We start from the raw sequence: 23,555 nt of genomic DNA, 5'->3' as shown, positions 1-23,555 counted from the left end.
CACCGCGGTGCAAGGCGATGTTCCGAGAGAGTGCTGTTGAAGAGGTCAAGAGGTCTCCCCCAACCATTCTCTCCCGCAGTGCAGTTGGTAAGACCCGGACAAACCTCACCGCATTAATCCGGGCATCCCTGCTAAGTCATTAAACGTAGCGAACCACTTGGGGTGAACTACGGCAGAGGTGTTGGTTATCCAATAAATGGTTCCGAGGGCGGCGTTACCCATACCCTCCGCCCAAATCGACAATATCCGTGACTTTCTACCACAATTTCTAATTTATAATTGAATATTATAATACTTAGTAGCATTTAGCGTTCTCTGCTTCTAAGCAACATTGTATTATTTCGTGTTCAGATATGAGACACTCCGAAATACTAGCCACGTGTATTTATTTAGATTTATGCAAGTTTAAATTTTGAAAATGGCATTCCTCGCGAGTTCAAATTCCAAATTTAAGCGGGCTCGGTGGATCGCGCGATATTCCGAACTAAAATAGTGTCCAATATTGTATGCCTAGACGTTAGCACGTTTAGCAGTAATGTATTGGCACGATGCCCCTATATATTGAGTCTTTGTAATCTCGTTCAGTCTTAAACTGAACGCGCGCACGAGCTAAAGTCGCGCCATTTCGTTCGTTCCACGTGCGCTTGGATTTCCCGCTCAAAACCGAATTCAAAAGAATTAGAACTTTCAACAAGATAATTAATTCATTTAATCGACTTGACCTATTGTTCCAAATTCAAATGTGACAAATGTCCAGTTGAACGTTCAAATGTGATCATTTTAACGAGTGTTCCGAATTCAACTTGAAAATAATGTATCGCTTTATAATATTATAATATTTTCAAAAGTGTTCCATATTCGGTTTTAAAATAAACTGACGTTTTATATTGTTTTGTTTACAAAAGTTGCCATAGACCAAATATTTTTTTAAAATGGAGGAAAAAAAGAAAACTGTTGTGGCAAATTTGGACAGTGTTTTAGTTGAAATTGGTGAATTTGGAAAATATCAGTTTTTGAATTATGTTTTGTTGGTGATACCCGTGGTATTTGCAGCTCTGAATAATGGAAATTACATTTTCTCAGCTGCTGATCTCGAATATAGGTTTGTACTAAAATAAAATATGTTGTTTTCAAGCTTTTCAAATTTAACACGTTTAAAATATATTTATAGAAGGCATATAATAAATTACTAATTAATAAATAAGTACTTCCCTAGCACAAGTACTTTTTTATTTATTTATATGTATTTCTTACAAAAGTTTTCATTCATAGACAAAAGCCACCCACAATCTATTCTGGCAAGTTTTGGCGTCTCGAAATTTGCGCAGCTTTTTATGTCATGAATTTCTAGGTCAACCCAACTATTTTCAGGTCGCAACCTCATTTCCATCATCAGTTACGAACCTTTCAATCAATTCAAATGTTCTTGTTATTCAATTTTGTATTACAAAAAAAATACTATGTGGAAAGATTTATCACCTCGGAGTTTGTTTATTATTAATAAATTTGTAAAATCGCAATATTTTCATCTTAAATTTCGTTGTCTGGCCTCCGTGCTGAATTTTAGCTCTCATCTGAATGCGGCTCAACACGTGCGTTGAGTTAGTTTTCTTACAAATGGTTTGTGTAAATTTTACGACAGCGTAGATTTTAGTTTTTAGGTCATTGCCTTCGTCAGATGTAATATGGATGTAATTGAAACCTTCAGTGAAAGTATCGTGGTTCAATTATTTACTGATTTTGAAGCAATTTTTAGTCATACATAGTTGAGAGTTATAAAGTTATTATTTATTATTAACTATGGATCATCATTCATCATCTTCTTGAGTTTTTCATCGCTAATAATAATAATTATAATTGCTTCTGTTTGTATTGAAGTTAGCGCCGCACAGTGGGCTGAAAACCGCCTTTCATAGACTTGAATTTTCAAGGGTATTTTGGCTTGCAGTGTAAATAAAATATTGTAAACTAGACAAATCATACTCATATGTAAAGCATTTAAGCATTAAAATGAATCATCAACATAAAAAAGTATTTTTTCAACTTTGAGGATTTAAAAAAAAAATCGCAAGTTGCGCCACAATACGAAGTATGTAAAAAAAATACAAATAAATAGTAGTTTATCTGAATGTAAGGATATAATGGCCAACTTTATGATTCAATAGATAGCCTCATTTTTAATGTCAGTGCCCTACAAATGTTTCTTAAAAAAATTATAACTCCTTCATTTGTACACGCAATTGCTTCATACGAAATTTTATAGCATAGTAATGATCAGCAGAATCCATTTCTAGCCAAAAAAAATACCTTTGAAAATTCAAGTCTCTATGTCTATGAAAGGCGATTTTCAGCCCACTGTGCGGCGTTGCGTAATTTCACGAATTCTTAAGTATTCCTGGCGAAAAAGAGGTCAGCTTTACAAGAAGTTGAACGAACACTAAACCATCACAAGTGGCTGATAAGTAATAAGTAGGAACTGAAATAAACAGTTGTGTTTGTGAATATATTTTTAATTTTATGTGAATACCGAACCAAGGTCCCAACTGTTCCCACTGTCTGGAGTCAGTGAGACTGCGGGATTTCCGATAGGGGTATGTTTTGGGGAAAAGATGATACGGAGAAGAAATGGGAAAAAGGAAGGTGGGAAAGTACCTGGCTATTCTGGCCAGATCTAGTCGTCAAACAAAAAGCCATTATGAGAGTATCATCCACTCTAGAACGTGCTGCAAATGTACTATACACGGTGTCCGTAAACTTGTAGTACCTACAAGGGGGAAGCTAGTGAATCTACAACACGGTCTGAGCATTTTTATTTTTGTCCTTTTTTTCGGCAGCTAAATGGTTAAAAAAAACTTTTGGAGTATGGTTTACGTCCATTTGCGCATTTTAAAAGACATTTGAAAGCTGAAACTAACCTATTAGGGCGACCGATTTTTTTTCAAATTTAACCTAAAAAATTCCTTGAAATTGATGGCTCAAATCAAAAACAGTTATACAAACCACAAAACCGACCCCATATGTGATGAAGATTCATCAGTTTGCCGCTTGTACAGCGAGTTTCCCGTTACATTTACGTTTTAATATGGTAGTAGGTACCCTACCTAACAACATTTTATATTATAAAGGGCAATTAAGTTATCATTTATCCATTAGACTTTTACTTTTTATCTATATGTTAACATGTTAACCCCTATAGAGCCCTTTACTCTAACCCTAGATTACAAACCTTCGTCGAATCGACTAAGCCGAAATACAATAATTACTATCCTTTTTTCCGTCGACGTATGTTGTTTAAACTTTTTGTAATCTCTTGGACACCTAGCAATAAAGATTCATGCACCGTTTCCGTGCAATTGGCCTAACGGATTAAAACTGCGTTTAAAGCACGTTAAAAGGATCGTAATAAACGAATATAATAAAGGTTTTTTGTAATCCATGGCTTTACAAAAAGATTATCTTTAAAACACCGCAAAAATATCTATTTAGAGTGCATTTATTACATAAAATTAATCCAACTGTGTGTGTATTTCGGTTAACACCCAATTTAAGTGCAAAAAATATAAACGTGTTCGTAATTCTGACGTAGATTTAATTGAATTTCAATTTTTTACTCCGTGTTTAACTTTGATAGACTTAAAACAGATGGTTTTACAGCTGTTGTAAATAACATTGGTAAAAAAAACTTGTCGGAATTTGGGAATTTGTATATTGAAAATATAATTACACGTCGTGTCTACCAATTTAACGTAGAAAATAAAAAAAATTTGAAACAGAATGTTTACCATAAATCGTTTATACAAAACAACTGTCAAAACACAATAACGGTTCAATAAAGTTAAATTTCTGATTTTTATTACTTGTAATGTACAATCTTTTTTCTTTAATAACCAACCCTTTGAAAATAATACTATGTAATTTTTGAATATGTATTATGTTAGTATACGTATTCGCAATAAATGGAACGTTTTCGAGGCGTAAGTATCTTTAAAATGAATCAATCTTTTGTTTCTTACTAAATAGCATTTCATGGTATCCGAGTAAAATTACTTAGGCGTAAATTTCACATACAAATATTACATTACCAGAATTACCGTGACCGGATAACTCATCAAAATGACAGTTCTCAAAAAATGACAACTCCTATAAAAGGTATAATAAAGTTATGAAAAGTCATGAAACAAAAACAAGTTTAAATAGGTTACATATGTAACTTAGTTTTTGTTTAAGGCGATGCACTACGTAGTAATGCAAAATCATGTGTTTTTAGTTTGAAAATTTGGTCGCCTAGAAATATTTCAGATGCTTTAATTAAATACTGCAAGTAGAATACATCTTGGCCTTTAAAATAATCGAGTATTTTTTAGATAATTCATTTTATAAGCCCATAAAAAAATAATGTATAAGGCCTATGAAAACTGCTTTAAAGTTCAAAATCTCCTACTTACGAACCCATTTTCGGTTATGATTTTATTTTATAATGTTGCAAATTAAGTTATTTATAAAATGATCGGAAAAAAATTAAATATTTATGCCTAAACATCCACAAAATAAAATAAAAGGCAATTTTTGGCCATGTTTTTTTCTTGCATAAATCAAAACAGGTGGATGGTGTTAAACGGGAATTTAAACCTTATCGCCATCTACGTAAGGGGTGTTATTGATAGCGGCTCGATTTAAAATATTACACGACGTAGTACATCGCCTCAATCACTTTAAATGACTTTATATCACCTTTTAAAGGTGTGTTGAAATGTCATTTTGAGGAGTTATCACGGAACCCAGAATTACACACGGATGGAATTACACACAGACAAAATTACACATGAAATGATTTTAAATTTTTAAATAATTTTACATTTTAGAGCGTTTTTAGTGTGTGGTAAATAAATGTTATGTTAGGATGGATTTGTGTAATTCTCTCCATGTGTGTAATTCTCTTCATGTGTTTAATTACTCACCATATAAGTAATTCTCACAAGTGGTGTAATTCTCTCCATTTGCGTAATTCTCTCCATCTGTGTTATGCTCGCTATGTGCGTAACAATCTCAATGTGTACAAGTTTCTCTCTGTGTGTAATTCTCTCTGTTTGTGTAATTCTTTCCATGTGTGCCCATGTTTGTATTTCTCACCGGTGGTGTAATTCTCTCCATGTGTATTATGCTCGCCATGTGTGTAACAATCTCAATGTGTGTAAGTGTCTCTATGTGTGTAATTCTCTCCGTGTGTGTAATTTTCTCCATGTATGTAATACTCTCCATGTGTGTAATTCCGTCCATGTGGGTCATTCTCTCCACGTGTGTAAATCTCCATATGTGTGTAATTATCTTCATGTGTGTAAATCTCTATATGTATGTAATTCTCTCCATGTGTATTGTGCTCGCCGTGTGTGTGACAATCTCAATGTGTGTAATGTTATGTTTAGAATATTGAGAAGAAAATTTTTTTTTGCACCCGTTATACGCAATATAAATATGAATACACAGTTTTGTCCGTATACAACTAAATTCTTTAGAGAAGAGCATACAAATACAATATTGGATCGAATCACCGATGCAATATTATATTTGTATGCCCTTCTTGAAAGAGTCGAGTTTTCTACGAACAAAACTATTTATTCATATTCATGTGGCCATTGTACGGGCGCAAACTTTTAAAGCAAAACGAACAAAACTTTAAAAAAACGCGCGTCTATCTATCAGCGCGTAGATAAAATTAATAAACGTACGTCGCGTTTACTTCTTTTTTATAAGCAGGTACATAATATCATGGGGAAATCACTATAAATATATGACATTGATATGGTTATTAGTTATCGTGAATTTATTATCATTTATGTATTTATTTTATCGATGACACGATATTACACGATGCTATCTAAATAATCTGTATAATATATTATGTGTACTTGAACTAATCGAACTATTAGGTTTCAGCAAATTACTTACTATCTTGAGTGAATTTATACATAAAAATACATTATTAACATATCACCCATGTGAATATTTGGAGACAATAACAAAAAACATACTGTTTTCATTTTTTTGTAGTATATAAATACTTCAAAACTGAGTAAATCATGACGGAAATTATCCATTGTCGCACTTAGTTGCGACGGGACGACTCTCTTGCACGGAACAACGTTAATTCGGCCAGCCTCGTAACTCATCGGCTCTTTCCTCCCGGCCGTCAAAACTCTGTGCGGGGAAGGCCGATTCTTGTATGGTGTGATAGAGCGATTTATGCAACTTAACCGCATTACATCAACGCATATATCTTTGATTTCTGATATATTTCTTTGAATATATTTTAATAAGAATAAAATAATGGTTTTACTATTAAAACACAAAGACATTTTCATTTTCATTTCATTAAATAATCAATATTTTACATCTGACAGGCGTCCTCATACTGACGTATTTTGTCTACAACTTGTCTTTAGTAGTTTAATAATAATTCACTATAGTAAAGTAGTTCACTATAATACCATCAAAACAAGATAACTTACAAAAGGTTAAAAAAAGTGCAACGTCGAAGTTCACCCGGACTTCCCAGCTATCGATAAGACTTTAAGATAAGAACGGTACCTACTCTTCAACTGTAATCCGTTTAGGCTATAATATTGAAGCTAAAGTAAAATCTTCACGCTCGACTTGTCACACTATGTCAAAATCAAAATGTCGGATGGATAATAACAATTTTTTAGGTTCTTCAACTTTCATGACAGAGAATTCCAACACTATTCTGTCTGTTGGAAGGATGTGGGGAGGTTAGTGCAATCCCACACGTCCCATATAGATAAAAAATAAAATTACCAATTTAGGACAACCTTGTAGGGCGTTGTCTCTCGTGAGCTTGGGCCCAGCGCTCACTCAAGAGTGGCGCTTGGTGCTGGTAGGCTGCGGTCACCAACGTGTTGGCGGAGGCCATTAGCCGCATCCTGGCTCCAGTGACCCGGTGCCTCATCAGGCCGGCAAATCCATTCAGTCCTAGTTCCGTGAACATTGTCGATGCGCTGCTGTATCTTCGGTATACAAATATGATTCTACAGGCGTCATATTGGATTCGGAGTCGTTCCATCGAGCAAGTTCGGTAGTGACACCATGTCTCACTTAAGAAAATTAATTATTTTTTAATTTGATTGAAAACAGAGAAGAAAAGAATTGTTATGGCGAAGCACTACGTAGTAATGCAAAATCACGTGTTTTTGGTTTTAATATTTAAATCTTTGAAAAAATCGACTACTTACGTAACCACTTTCGGTTATGGTTTTATTGTTGTGGCAAATTAAGATTTTTAGAAAATGAATGTAAAAAATTTGAATATTTGTGATTGAACTTAAAATAAAACATAATAAAACACGCGTTTTGACAATGTTTATTTCTAGCGAAAATGAAAACAGGCGACTAGTAAGTGTTAATCGGGAATTTCAACCTTATCGCCTTCGCCATAAGGAGTGTTATTGTTAGCTGTCCGATTCCAAGACATGGTACATAGCCTTAAATATTAAGTAGAATTTCATATATTCCATTTTATTAAAATACTCCATGCAACTTTTCGCTTAACCTAATCATAAAAAGGAAACATTATTTTTGGAAAATCCGGCATGATTTTTTGAATTATAATAATATTTATAGTTTTTTTGTTTATTTTGAAAGCGAAAATAAAAATACATATGTACCTACTTAACACTCTGACGTACATTCCATTCCAATGAGTGGGCGTAACCGTATGTTACCCTATTTTTATGATAACGGTTTTACAGGGATGTTCAACCGTTTAATGATATATATTTTTTAAACTACTTTCAGCTATTAGGCGATCCATTTCAGGCACGATAATGTTTTTTTCATAAATATGAATGCAATATTTATATCATAATTAATATCTTTATCAATATATTCAAATTGCTGAAGTATTTAGGTATACTATAAACACAATAAGAAGCATTCTTATCACACAGTCGAACGTTTTCTTTTAATTCTTTCCCTATTGGTCCCTAGACGATAATTGATCCCCTGACAATTCGTCCCAGGACAGATAAATCCCTCTTCTAGTTGATCCCTTACAAATTGATTCCCGGAAATTGATAGGACGTTGTTGTAAAACACAATATATAAACATATATCTGTAAGTTGTTGTCACAGTCCACGCTCAATATGATATTTTGTCTTGTTATGATATTTTGCCCGATATGATATTTTGGCTCGATGTGATATTTTGGCTAGATATGATATTTTGATTATTTGCATTAAAATTCTTTTGCATACCATTTTCGACCGGTAAAAACTAGAGTGAAATTATTATTTCTAGTTAAATAAATAATAATAAAAGTTTTACCATCTTGTATTTTTGTAACAAACAGAGATAATGATGTGCTCACAATCTCCCGTGAAGTTTCGAATTCTTAAAACTATTAATTATTTTTCTAATTTTTTTAACGGTTATTACAATTTCTAACTATTCATTTTGTCAACGGTTTGGCTGGTATGATCTTTCCAGTGTAGGTTTCGTCTTTTACTTGGTGGTTTACTGATGAACAAATGTTGTGTTTATTAACAAAATCGGAATAGGTGAATAGTCATCTATTCTTTTTATTAGCGTTGTAAACAGTTTTTACGCATTCACAATTAACAGTGTTTATTTCATTGTCAAATAAAAAAACTACATTTAAATTTCAAAAAAATAGCAATGTAGGTAATATAAATCAGTTGTGACGTACGTGTTTTTGTATCAGTATCTGTTCATATTCTTATTCTTCGGTATAAAAAAAATAAACGAAACATATACTATTAAAAGATTATTCAATAAAAAAACTACTTTATTAAAATAGATTACTTTATAAAAATTGATTGATTAATTAAAAATTGATATCTTAGTAAAAATATTATTATTTTAAATGACAAAATTAAAAAAATTCTGTTTCTGAAAAAATAAGAGAATACACAGATTTAGGAAATGAGATTAAAAGAATTTGGCATTCTCAGTCTATAAAAATATTACCATTTTAACTACTGGCATTATAACTAGCTCTCTCATTCAAAATTTAGGCGTATTAGATCTGTCAAAGAATTTATATATAAAAATACAAAAATCAGTCATTTTAAATTGTACAAGTAGGATTACGAAAGATTTTTTAAATATTTATATCGAGGGATCAGTAGGATTTAGGAGTTCCACCGAGCTGAACCCTCTGATATGAAAATATCTGGAGTCGGTGAATTATTTTCACATTTGATCTCTGGTGAGTTGACGTATTGTTCTTGTATTATATTTATTATGCTTATAAAATGCATTTGCATAATGTGGATTGACTAGATGATCATTTGTGGAAAAGGGTTTAGTTTATTCTGTGAGGAAGATTTAACCCGGACATAAAGTCGAAAAAAAAAAAAAAAAAGATAACTCAATAATAAAGAAAACTAGATTAATTAATAATACAAATAGATGTCTTTAAAAAAAATATTTGTTGATTAATATCGATGACTTATTGAAAATAGAAAACTTATTTAAAATAGATATAAAACTATATTACAAGATAAAACATGATTACTTAAGAAAACTAGATAAATTAATAAAAACAGTTTGCTTAATACAAATAAATAGATTAATTAATAATTGTATCTCTTAGTAAAAAAATATAACTTAAAATAAATACAATTTCTTTAAAAAAAGCTTAAACATAGTAACTATTTCAAAAATACACTTTTTTTGGTTTGACTGAGGATTAAACTTTCCTCCCGAGGGACTGACTAAAGTGAACGAACCGCGCAATCCGAGTACCGAGGTTTATTTCGTATATTAAGTGCTGTAAATATTTATAATGTCAGCCAATTTCATAGAAATGCTTGAAGTAATAAAATACATTTTCATCGACAACGAGTCTATCTGCGAGTTTCAGCATGGTCCGGTATTCCATTTCGATAAATTACTCATTCCTTCAAGAAAACAAGATCGAAATGCAAATATATGTATTTAAAATAATGATAATGCATTAACACATTGACCCCCCCTGTTTCTCTCAGACGACACTCTATACATACAAAGTATTCGTTCTATATTTATACACAGAATATCGTACGATGTTATCGTACGATACTCCCTTTCCCTTTCTATCCCACTAACTCTTTCTATCTATCTCGCAAACACACTATGAATTACAAATAGACACACTAAACGGGTAAATACTACAATGCCCCGAACATGCTTGAAGCCTTGTTCAGATTGGGAGAAAATTTCAGCCCAATCTCGATAGTTGCATATTATACTGTCACGTAAACGCGGCTAAAAATAAATGTTTGTGTCGTATCGTAATATACGATAGTACGTGGAGATATTATCTTATCGCGGGTGTTGCTATGCGCATATTATATTATTTATTAGCATCTAGAATAGACAGTAATTTTCATGTTATTTTTAACCTAATTGTGCAAAATTTCTTCAAGAGCATCAAAATTCTTCTTTTAGTAGTGGAAAACAGGATGGGGACGGTTTTTCAATACATAAAGTAGACAGTGACCTTTCTCTTGTTTTGAAGGTCAAGCGTACAAAATTTTATCAATCTTAGAATAAAATTGTAGCTTTGTATAAAAAACAAAGCCAGACCGCCCGTCCGCCACAGACTCTCTCCTTTATATAAATAGATTGTACGGGAGAAAGGCTGGATATTATTGCCTTCCGTGTTGGGTTTAAAACATTCTATTAACCGTAGGGTTACTTCCAAAAGTTGGTAACTTACAAAAGTTGGTAACTTACAAAAGTTTGTAACTTACAAAAGTTGGTAAGTTACAAAAGTTTGTAACTTACAAAAGTTGGTAACTTACAAAAGTTGGTAATTTACAATAGTTGGTAACTTACAAAAGTTTGTAACTTACAAAAGTTGGTAACTTACAAAAGTTGGTAACTTACAAAAGTTGGTAATTTACAATAGTTGGTAACTTACAAAAGTTTGTAACTTACAAAAGTTGGTAACTTACAAAAGTTGGTAACTCACAAAAGCGGAAAATTTAGTTACCACCTTTTGGCAGTAAGCCTACGTAATATATCTCACACGGCTAATATTACTGTGTGTGTGTGCGTGTGTGTATCTTAAATTGATTTAATATAAAAATGAGAAAAATACCGACTATATTTTTTACTTTGCACCCCTAGCACGATAGTGTCGGTAACTTGTCATCGTTCAAGTCGACTAAAATGGGATTAATTTATTCAACAAGAATCTGCTTAAACTACATAATTAAAATTAAATATAGGTCAACGGTTATGACCATTGTAAGACCGGATACAATTTTATCTTTAACAGGAACATACTCGTTAACGTAACTATTTTAAAATACCAGATAATATAGGAAGTAGCACATTACATTAAATAAAAGATTGTGTAAAAAAACAAATTGGCCAAAAATGCCACATACGACTTCTTGTGAATGCGACAGCAGTATAATAATTTCACTATACGTAAGGGGCCGTTCAAGTATTACGTAAGCAGATTTATTACAATTATTTACCCCCTCCTCCCCCTTGTCACCAAAGGTAAGCAAAGCTCTTACCCCCCCTCCCATGCTTACGTAAAAATTGGTAGCTATATGCATTTTTCTGTTTTTTAAGCGAGTACCTAAACGTATTAATTATTTGTGGGAATCCCCGAATATGTATTCGGTTTTCAAACATAGACAATGTGTGGGTTGCCAATGTGTAAAAAAAAAATAACTACTGCTGAGCAGTGCTGAAGTAATCACTATCTCGACCCCCCCACCCCCCATGTCATCAAAAATAAGCAAAGCAAAGACCCCCCTGCCCCCCTATAGTGCTTACATAATACTTGAACGGCCCCTAATAACATAGTATTTTTAATGAATATATACAGGGTGTTAAGTAATGTATTTGACTTAATTTAACCAGTGATTCCTGATATTATTTGGAGTAAATTAAATTTTGGTCGCCGTTGACGCTTTAATGTTCTTTTTTTAAACTAAAAACATAGAAAATCATCACGTATTGGACAGCTATAGTCAATGTGGGTGGTTGGATGGTTACTCGACTGAGTGACCCGTGACGACATGTAAAAGAATTTAAAAATATATGTTTTTGAAAACAAAAAACACACCAAAAAGTCACCGAAGACCTAAATTTCATTTCCATTTTTTACTCGAAATAATGTCAGAAATCGCTGGTTAAAGTAAGTCAAGTACGTCCCTTAACACCCTGTATATTACTAGATCTGTGAAAATCACGAGATCAAAGACAATTGAAATAGTATTCTGTTAAAAAACATAAGTTTGTACTTTATCGCTTATCTGGATTTGTCCAAACAAACACTCCCAATTTTGAAAACGATTACACTTAAATTCAAATCAAATCCGATTTTCAAATACAGTTTATTGAAGTGGCAGATACAACCTAAATTATAATATTTAATTTAATTCGGCGGTATCTTATGGTGATGGTGATGTAGGTTACGGGAATTCGTAAGAATTGGAAGTATAGAATATAAACCGGTTTTATTTCTCACGGCATTTTAAAATAAAATATATATTTTTGACAATGATTTGGAATTGAATCTCTTGTCGTTTTTTTGGTGCGTTTCTTCAGTATTTTGCATAATATATTACGTCATAGAGTTCCCTAGCGAGTACTAAGTTCAAGGCCTGATCCTGATCTCAACCTAACAAAACTAAAATGGTCCTGAGATAGCAAGCTGCGTTGGCCCTTTTTGAGCGAGGTCCAACTTTTAAATCTACCTGACTGTTTATTTCAGTACAAATTTTAAACCTACCGGTGTAAGTGTTGTAATTGTTAGTTTTACCGCTGTAAGCGTTCTAGGTCCACTTTTTTAAAAATAAAATATCTATTCTTAACTCACTCTTAAGGTCACAGGACTCATAAGAAACAAAAAAGTTTCTAATTGATTAGAAAAAGCATAATTGTAATGATATGAATAAAACAAGTTATTTTAATTCTTTCTGTCAGATGTTTCATCCCGCAATGTGACCTGCAAAACGCATCTCTGAACGGGGACTGGCTCCACCATGCCATGCCCAACAGTGATAATCCAAGGAGATGCTCCCGCTATGGTCCATCCAACACATCCTCCTTAGCGATCTCCGGAGATGAAGGGCTGCTTGGCTCCTGTAGTTCAGAATCCTTCAATCAGGACACGCTGTTGGACTGTGAGGAATGGGTGTTCGGGGAAGGAGGTTCCATAGTCAAAGAGGTATTTAAAAAAATGTTTATTTAAAAGAATGAATGTTGAATGTCGTAATCGGAACCTACGACACTAGGTACAACAGTAAAAATGAAAAACGATTTTGATGCATGTCTATCAAGTATCACCATTCATAGATGAAACATGTAAGTATAAAGTTTTTGATGAAAATTGGCGATTTGCAATATTTAAAATAAAAATTTCATGCGGTAATGCTGTGTGTATTCTATCGGTACTTCAGTGGGTGGTACTCCAAAGCAATTTTTATCTCTTCAGTCCCTGTGCAAGGTATGCCGGAAAAGTAATGCCCAATATATTTACATATTTTGTTTATTTTCCACGTAAGAATGGGCTATTTTGACAACTTTTTGCTCAATCTATTGTAACTTGAATGTGATAGTAATTGTCCTCCCTCATACTCATATTTGTCCTACTTCATACTCATTTTAAAGAGTTTCCACACAGCATCTCCGGAGATAACAAAGACCCTGAGAAAAACTTCAAAACCAAATGTGTAGTTCGATGAACGAAATTGACGTTGCAGCTTTCGTAAGGAATGACAACATGTACCTGTATTTTCTTACCTTTGTGGAACCTTTTGAATATTTTGTTACCCTATTGTTAAAAGTCAAATCATTTTAGAACTTCTTAATTCAAAGCTAAACATTTTTTTCTCTTTTCTAGCTTGGAATCCAGTGTCAAAGCTGGAAAAGAACCCTCGTAGGCACCATCCACAGTATTGGCCTGCTCTGTGCTCTACCTCTAGTGGCTTATGTCTCCGACAAATATGGCAGAAGGGTAGCTCTGGTTTCCTCGGCTTTCCTCGCTGGAGTCTTCGGATTGCTTCGGTCTTTCTCCACTTCGTACATCATGTTCGTGATCTTCGAGTTCTTGGAGCCGGCTTTTGGTTCTGGGGTCTTTAGCTCTGCCTTCATCCTTGGTAAAAATACACTTTATTTTTATCATAAATCATTTGCGCATGTTTCATGAGGATGTTTGCAAAAGACGGCAATGTTGATAAAGACGATGGAAAGTTAATTAAAGAAGTATTAATGCATTATACAGCATTAATACTTTGCGAATAAAGCTGCGAGAATAGAATTCTGAGTTCAAAACGGATGTATGGCGGAGAAGCATGAAACTGGCAGATAATGGACAAAAACAAATAGAAGACAGTAAATCATGTAACTTAACACGGTCGTTTACGAATTTGGGGTCAGAAAAGTAATGTGTAACGAATGAAAGCGTAAATAACAAGATTAAAGGGACATTTAGATCGTGTGAACCATCGAGCGGATGGATGGAAAATGGAGTGTTAATAAAAAATACAGGGTTTTCCAATAAGAGGTGTCATTTTGAATAGCCCGCTATTTCGGTAGATGTTACTCATTGGACCTTACTTTTTCGAAAATGAGGCTGGAGCAACAGTTACGGTGAATGTATTGCGCTATCGAGAGATGATTAATGATTTTTTATGGCTGGAATTGGATGGTATTGATCTGGACAACGTTTACTTTCAACAAGACGGCGCTGCGTGCCACACAAGCAACGAAACCATTGATCTTTTACGATTGAATATCAAAATAACACCTCTTATTGGAAAACCCTGTAGATATTATGATGCGCAATTGAATGAACTATTTTGTAGGGGAAGCCTTAGAGGGATATGGAACGACCGAGGGAATGAAAATTATATTATTTTCGTTGATTAATAACAACCCTTTTATAGAGTGATTTTTGGTAAATTCTCATTTTCTTATTGCTTTCAGGTATGGAGCTAGTGGGTCCAACACGTCGAGTGTTGGGTGCAACCGTAATCCACATGTTCTATAGTAGTGGTGCAATGCTACTAGGGCGTATCGCTTGGTCCGTTTCCTATTGGAGAAATCTGCTCCGGATCATCTATGCCCCCTCACTCCTCTTCATCGTCTACTTCTGGTTGATCGAAGAGAGCGTAAGATGGCTCATCAGCAAGGAGAAAAACAAGGAAGCTGCAGCAATCTTGAAAAAAGCTGCAAAAATTAACGGAGTAATTCTATCAGAGAAGTCCATGAATAGTCTTTATGGGGGTTTAGAGAGCAAGGAAACTGATGTTGAAATGAAACCATTAAAAGTAGATGTAGAGATTAAACAACTGAAAGAAGAAGAAGAAGTACAACCTTCTTCAATAAAAGACGCATTTAAATCGAGAGTGATTGTCATAAGATTGTTGACTTGTTCAATCTGGTGGGTTACATGTACTTTTGTGTACTATGGTTTGAGTATCAACGCTGTTTCTCTGACTGGAAACATCTTCTTGAACTATATTCTGGTCAGTTTGGTGGAGGTACCAGCTTACTGTACTGTATTCTTATTACTGGATAGGGTGGGGAGAAAGTACACAATTTTCTGTGCATTTTTAGCGAGTGGTATTGCTTGCATCTCTTTTCCGCTTTTACCAAAAGGTGAGAAATAAAATGATTCATTGTTTTTATTTACTTCAATAATATTTTTTAATCTGCCCGATATTTATTGTACGCGCGACAGCTGTATCACAAATAAACTGTACATCTGCGGAGACATCATCGAACAGCTTGGCAGGATAGTTCAATGACAATGTTACAGTACTTTTGGAAGGCGAAGCATAAAATAACTGAACCTTGCAGAACTTTAATGCCGAGTTCACGCGAGGATAGTACATAAGACATTACAATACAATGTTGTCTTATCCCAGCTCCGTAAAAAGCCCCAACCGCGCAGGACATCACAATGGAATACTATTCAACCGTAGTTCAAATGCGGAAAATGGACAAAGACGATGCGCGAGTTCGCAAAAAATATTACGAGGAATTTACCAAGATATATGTATTGTTCCATTTACGCCACATTTTTAAGCCAAATAAATCCGATCTGAGATACGGACGTGTGGAGTGTCTTGTCCAATCTCGGGGTGAGGTAAGACATTATCCTGCGGAGATGCCTGCTCGTCTATCTGTAGGGTAATGTTTTGGTTCATTGTCCTATCCTCCAAACTTCTGTTCACACTAGGAAAATGGGTCCGGAGTTAGTACAATACAATATTGTCCTGTCCTCGTGTGAACTAGGCATTGAATTGTATTTTAACTAAAATTGTTAACGTTGTTTCAAGTTTTGTCAAATCACCCCAAGGTGGCTCCTTCCTATTAATTATCTGATAATTTAAAAAAATACAAATCGACTCGTCAGATTTATTTACAATTGTATCAAAAATAATGTTTTATTATATTGGAGTTCTTTAATCCTGTCTATGAAACATTTATTTCATAAATTTACTTGCCTTTTTCAGATTCCAAAATGCTATTGTTGATAACCTACCTTCTGGGGAAGTATTTCATCACCGTGGCATACAGTTCCCTTTACGTCTACACCTCGGAGTTGTTCCCCACCTGTCTCCGGCATTCATTGCTTGGAATTTGCTCCATGGTTGGAAGAATTGGATCAATTGTGGCACCTCAAGCACCTCTAATAGTACGTCCAATAAAATTTTATATCAGGCAAACCAGGATAATAATCAAATTTTTATGTGTAATGTTTGGTAATAAGTTGGGTTTTCAAGCGATAGATGGCACCAGTCATAAAGCTTACTCCAGAGTCCGAAAGATGTCGTTAGAGTGTAGCAATTGCCTGTGGGATATTATTGCTAGACAACAAGCTTCTAGAAACAGAGAATTACCAACCCTCGGGTAATGAACAGTGAAGCTAAATCCAGACTTATTTATTGTAACGTAAATAAACGCAATTATAGTAAAGAACCTTTAACTTAATCAAAGAATTCCCAACACAGAAATATCCAAGTAAGCAGAGATATAACAGTTATTATTTGTTTCGTATATTGTTCAATATGTTTTTGGCTGGCCTTGTTGCAGCCTAACTATTTATTTATCACAAGTGTACAGAATAAAATGTATATTTAACACAAGTATACAGAATAAGATGTTAATTGATCACAAGTACCTACACAGAAAAAGATGTTTATTTATCACAAGTATACAGAATAAGATGTTTATTTATCACAAGTACACAGAATAAGATGTTTATTTATCTCAAGTATACAGAATAAGATGTTTATTTATCTCAAGTATACAGAATAAGATGTTTATTTATCACAAGTACACAGAGTAAGATGTTTATTTATCTCAAGTATACAGAATAAGATGTTTATACCAACACATAGATTCTTCCAACGAATAAATGATTAAGATTAGATATTAACTATGCACCTATCGATATATTTTAATATTTATGGTTTTTTGATATTTCAGAATCGCCAATGGCTGTCATTACTTTGCTAAAAAATCATGAAAAATATTAGTTTCGATCGCGTGTCTGTGATTGTAAAACTGTTTCAATATACTCGGAGTTTTTAAGTGTTATTTTACAAAAATCGAAATGATTGGGTGAAGAATTCAAACAAACGATAAATTACCTAGATACCTAAAATACATTTTTTAATCGTTACTGATGTGTCAATAATGCAGACTATCCCGCGATTTTTCACGTGTCTGATCTAATATAACAATAATACTAACCTTACATTTTTGGATTATTTCGCCAATGATTCTAATTATTCATTTGAAATAGTAGTGTTTTTCGTGCAACGAGGTTATCCGAGTTACACACCTTTTGTATTTTTATTTAACTTTACCAAAAATATTTACGACATTATTTCAAACTAAAATCATCAAATTTGTTAAAGGGTTGCTACCATTGAATATGTTTATTTATTATCGCCCTTTTTAGAGGCTTTTACATATGAATAGTAAAAATTATACAGTAATTATTATGCATTGTTTAGTGATAAATTAAAAATGACCACCGACTCGGTTTGATTATTTTCCTCCATTCTGGGCAGTGAGGAATACATATGGTAGTTAGTCCGAAAGCTTATGAATGCAAAAAATTCCGATCTCTCAAATCCGTCATTTAGAATTTTATACATTAGTACCAAGTCAGTGAAAATCCTACATTTTAATCATATCATTTAAAAGAGTGTTTTAGCTCAACAAAACTGATGGAATACCCATTTTAAAACTTAGAAAATGCTATTGCTTTCTACACGACCCTTAAAATGACGAAATCCGACATAAATACTAAAATAGTTGTAAACAAATTTATACAAAAGGATTCTGATAAACCTAACCTAAGCCTAACCTTACCTAACCTAACCTAACCTAACCTAACCTAACCTAACCTAACCTAACCGAAATTAGTATTCTTGATGATATTTCCAATCACCGGTGTACAGTGAATATTTTAGAAAATTTAACATTCCATTTGGATTTTTCTTTAAAATTGGTATGTAATGAATGAATTTTATTTCTGTCACAGGAGGAGTTGATGCCGGGTCTATCATCGTTCCTCTTTGGAGGTCTCTCCATAGTGTCCGGAGTTCTGATGCTGACCTCCCCGGAGACTCTAAACATTCAATTACCAGACACCATCGAGGAAGCAGAAAATATCTCCAAAAGAAAAGTGCCAAAGACAGAAGCTTGAAGAGATTGCGATCATAAATTATAGTGACTGAAATACACAATTTTTTTTAGAAAAAATCAGTGATTTATATTAAATTGGTGGTTTATTATACTTAAAAGTGTCCAACAGGAACCGAATTTTAACGGAAGAAACTCTAATAGATTTTTATACTTAAGTTACATAATCTTCTTTTTTATCTATCTATCTATAAAAACAAAAAATGTGTTCTTTTGTTCAAAATCTTAAATCTCCAAAAGTTCTTCACCAAAACAACGTTGCTTCCGAATACACGTGTGTTTTTTATAGACCTTTATTATATAGATGTAGCGTGACAGGTACAAACATGTGTTTTTTTTAAAAAGCGCCATCTTTTGGACAAACAAGCATTTTTTTTAAACATCACAATATGTTGGGCCTAAAAGAGGCAGTTTCTAAGATAAGCGTGTATGAACACAGTGAAACGTGTTTTTATAAATTAAGATATTATAAAGTTATCACCTGTTACAGGTAAAAACATGATTTTATGGAAAACAGCGCCACCTGTTGATACCTGTTGTAGACAGGCTTGTTCTATTTGTTATTAAGGCGTTGCACTATGTCGTGTAATATTTTAAATTGAGAAGCTATCAATAGCAACCCTTACGTAGATGGCGATAAGGTTTAAATTCCCGCTTAACACCATCCGCCTGTTTTGATTTAGGCAAGAAAAAAACATGGCCAAAAAGTGCCTTTTATTTTATTTTGTGGATGTTCAGGCATAAATATTTAATTTTTTTTCGATCATTTTATAAATAACTTAATTTGCCACATTATACAATAAAATCATAACCGAAAATGGGTTCGTAAGTAGGAGATTTTGAACTTTAGAGCGGTTTTCATATGCCTTTACATTATTTTTTTCTGGGCTTATAAAAAGACTTATTTAAAAAATACTGGATTATTTCAAAGGCCAAGATGTATTCTACTCGTAGTATTTAATTAAAGCATCTGAAACATTTCTAGGCGACCAAATTTTCAAACCAAAAACACATGATTTTGCATTACTACGTATGGCATCACCTTAAAATAAAACAATATTAAAAATACTTATTTTCGGTTTTTCATCCTGTTCAATTAACTTGTGCTTTGAATTTAAGTTTTATTTTCAAAATTTGAAATGTTTGAAAAATGTTAAGTATATAATATTTTTACAGAAAATTATTTGAATTGTCATTTTCAAAAATGGAACCAATTTTTCTGGAATTCGGACTATAGACTAAATAATTGGTTCCACTTCTTATCCTACAGTTAGTCCAATTTGCGGTCCGACGCTCTAACACCGAACGACCGGAAACTACAGAATCCGGTCCCCGTGCATTTCTACTCGCGTGATGATCACGTTATGATGATCCCGTGACTTTTCACGGGTCTGTTAGTTCATTCAATCTTTCAACGCCAACAAAATTTGAATAAACATGTATTTGTCCAATCCAACCACAAAAATATTAAGCTGTTTTTGAGGTTAATTTAAACAAAAATGACAAAGTAAATTATAGCTAACTTTCATAAAATTGCTAATCTAAAAACTTGTGTTGATTTATTACTGGTGTAAAGATAAGAAGTTATAAATGTTTACAATGAAAAAAGTACCTTTCTTATTCAGCGGCGTAGGTAGTTAGGTACACGGAGAGATATTGGTTTTTGCCCTCACGATAAATAATTAACAGACCATATTATTAAAATATCGTTTTAAGAATGTTATAGCGATTTGCCTTGATACATTGCTACCATACAAAGTATTTTCACTGTAATTTTCATGAACACGTGTGCCGACATCATGATAATATATTTGTAATTTACTTAAAGTTTGTCAGAAAACCTGTTAATTCATTCGTAAGGCCTGCAATTCCGTTCTTTACCGAAAATAACGTCTTAAAAAAGAAGATAATAATACTTTTAAATCTAATAGAAAGATAATATTTAAAAAAAATAGCCGACAAAAATTAGCTGTAAGATAATATTGTTAATTCTGAATTTGAAATATGAGTTCGACAAAAATTACGTGTAATAAATGGGTTCTAATGGTCCAGTAGTTACAACATGTTGCCCGGTAAGACAGATATCCCGGGTTCGATTTCTGGTTGAGACCGTTATCTTGTTATTTTTCTATGTCTTGTTCTGTATGATTCATTTAGATTTATTAGTATTATCTTCTTCTTCAATGATAAAGCACATTAATGGCTATAACCTTCAAAAGAAAAGTTGTTATAATAAACAAATTGAAGGTTATTAATTAGTGTTAGCCATTTTTCTTCGTGTACTGTATAGTTTCCGTGACTTACGGTTTATATTCTGAAGGAATTTTTTTATACAAATTATAAAAAAAAAAAAAAATCAAGTTATTTTTATTTTGTTTTAAAGTTCTCAGTTTTAACTGGAATAATATGGTAACTTTCTACATAAAACCAACAGTTTTCTGATTGAAATTATTTTTGTACAGAAATTTCATTAAGTTATCTCCACGAATAAATAATTAACGCCACGAAGCCAGTCCATTTATAACACTAAACCTTTTCTCTGATTGCTTCCGTTGTTCCCTCTTCCTCTTTCTTGCAAGCGACGGAGGCGAGAAGACTGATTACAATAGAGCTCTCAACGGCAGGACCGTATTCGCAGGAAGTCAATATAAATAAAACATTCCAATATTTCGAGCATTGGCTACTCCACAAAATAATATATTTTTACTAAAAGTTTTTTAATTATTTATTTTTTAAATACAATGTGACAGTCTACGTACCTTAATGACAATACTAAGGCGAAGATTACAATAAAGTGTACTGAAATTATTTTGCTGTTTTGTTTTTCAAATTTTCTTATTTATGTAAATACCTACTTATTTTTATGTAAATACCACACAAGAGCCTCAACTAGAAGAATTCAATCGCGAACGACTCGGCTCAAGGAACCGGCTCTCCATGCGGACCCGTAAGATCCGGTTCGCATAGACCCGAGTTCACGGTTCTCGGATATTCTAGAACGAGTGATTTGGTGAGCCGGTAACCCAGCATGAACTTAAAAAACCCTGGACGGAGCAATTCGAGAACAATTTAAAGCCGCGTGGTGAGGGGGGAGATGTAGAGAAATGCTAAAACCTGTTTTTTTAATGACGTATCCCATTCCTTGTCTCATCAAATACCCTAAAAAATCTTATGCCGTTATAACTGCATTAACAACAAAAAAATGATAAAATTTAATTATGTACCACTTTGCATACAAATCAGTTCAAAAATAGACATACAAGATGGCTACCAGGCAATATCCCCTTACCCTAGATTTGGCTTCAACGCCATTAATACAAAATCGCACTAATGATCTGTCCAATGCTTTTTACGTCTATGGTCACTGCTGATCCGGGTTGATAATATAGGGATTCATATTATGCGTGCACACTTCATTCGCTGTGTAATGTTTATCAATAAAGTAGGTAGATATTTAACTACCTACACATAAATGTTATCATTTCAGAAGAAATTTCGGTTTTGATTTAAAAGAAGAATAAATTAGAAGTGTACGTTTATTTACACGAGGTCAACTGTTCAAAGAACTACTAGATTGTCATTGTGTATCAGACCGAGGGGGAAAATGTAAAGGATTTCTTGATTATATTTGTTTTTTTCAAAAGGGGATCTCAATGATATTGCAAATCCTTTTTGTAACAATGAAATGTGAAAAGGAAGGTTGAGGGGGAGGGACTAGCTCGTTCACGAACCGTCGTTCAATCGAGCCGGTTCACCGAACCAGATCTTTACAGCTGGAACTGGTGATCCGGCTCGCTAGTCTCAACTGCTCCCAACCGTCAGGTGCCAGTAGTTAGACTACGGCATCCCAAATTGTGGTATGTTTTGAGGGTGAAGGTATTGAGGATAGGAAGGAAATGGTTAAGAAGAAGATGGGAAAGTACCTGGATATTCAGATCTGGCCACCAAACCCGGCAAAAGTCTTTTCAGGCTAAGTTTCAACTTTTAATGGTGGTATTTAGTTAGTAGTAGAGCGCTACTGAGAGTTACTTCTATTGTGAACATGCAGAAAATATATTATGCATTATTTTAATGATGTATTCAAAGTTCCAGCTTCCAATTCGATTTACTCGAAAAAGGAATTAATTTGTAACTAAAAAATGTTAACCAGAGATAACTAATCGCTCGTCGATAGGCGACGACGCGCTACTCGGCGAAATTCGAAATCACCTACTTCCCCCCGCTCCCCGACCTTGACTCTTTCATTACCTTCCTAATTTCAGTAAACAGTGCAGCACGTGACGCGATTGCTGCCACACGCATACTAGGACGTGCCCTATGACCATCTCGTTGTCCGCTGGACGAAACTTTAGTTATAGCAATAATTTTTATTTTTAAGGTACGTACATTCATATATTCTTATATTTATTGTTAATGTTGGCGAATCTTCTACAATAGAAGCTCCGGTTCCATCTACGTCAAACGTGCGTAAAATTTGCTACCTGTATCCATCCAAAGCCCGGAGGATGACCAAACACCGTTGCACCAGATGTAGAGGGGCTATTTGTGGTCCACATAATGTTGACATGTGTGGTCACTGTGTAGACTGATATTTTGATATTAATTTGTTCATTTTAAACCTTACTTTTGTGCCATGTAACAAGTTCCTATCTTAATTAAATATTACTGATTTATTTCTAGTGTTTTATTTCGTAGTCAGAAAGTGTAATTACAATGAAACAATGAAAACAGTTTAGTTATCTAGGGTTAAGTACACAACATTACCGAATCGTGATGTAGATGAAATGCCGATATTTTCCACATGTACCACAAAGAATTCCAGCACGAATTGTTGTTTAATCTTTTT

The 23,555-nt window shown here is 33.6% G+C and overlaps 1 protein-coding gene across 1 annotated transcript; it reads left to right on the top strand.

Moving 5' to 3' along the window:
• The first annotated feature begins 609 nt into the window (after positions 1-609).
• On the top strand, positions 610-18,872 carry LOC149419714 (organic cation transporter protein-like). The gene is made up of 6 exons (XM_089637000.1): positions 610-1,102; positions 12,968-13,211; positions 13,887-14,142; positions 14,972-15,646; positions 16,507-16,688; positions 18,549-18,872. The coding sequence occupies exons 1-6, from the start codon at positions 933-935 to the stop codon at positions 18,711-18,713; spliced, it is 1,692 nt and encodes a 563-aa protein (XP_089493126.1). The 5' UTR covers positions 610-932; the 3' UTR covers positions 18,714-18,872.
• The last annotated feature ends 4,683 nt before the right edge of the window (positions 18,873-23,555 follow it).

Source organism: Hesperophylax consimilis, chromosome 11 (assembly GCF_061612785.1).
Source record: "Hesperophylax consimilis isolate HC1 chromosome 11, BYU_Hcon_1.0, whole genome shotgun sequence".
Classification (NCBI taxonomy): domain Eukaryota; kingdom Metazoa; phylum Arthropoda; class Insecta; order Trichoptera; family Limnephilidae; genus Hesperophylax; species Hesperophylax consimilis.
The sequence above is the reverse complement of the archived record's forward strand: the minus strand, read 5'-3'. Positions and strand labels throughout refer to the sequence as shown.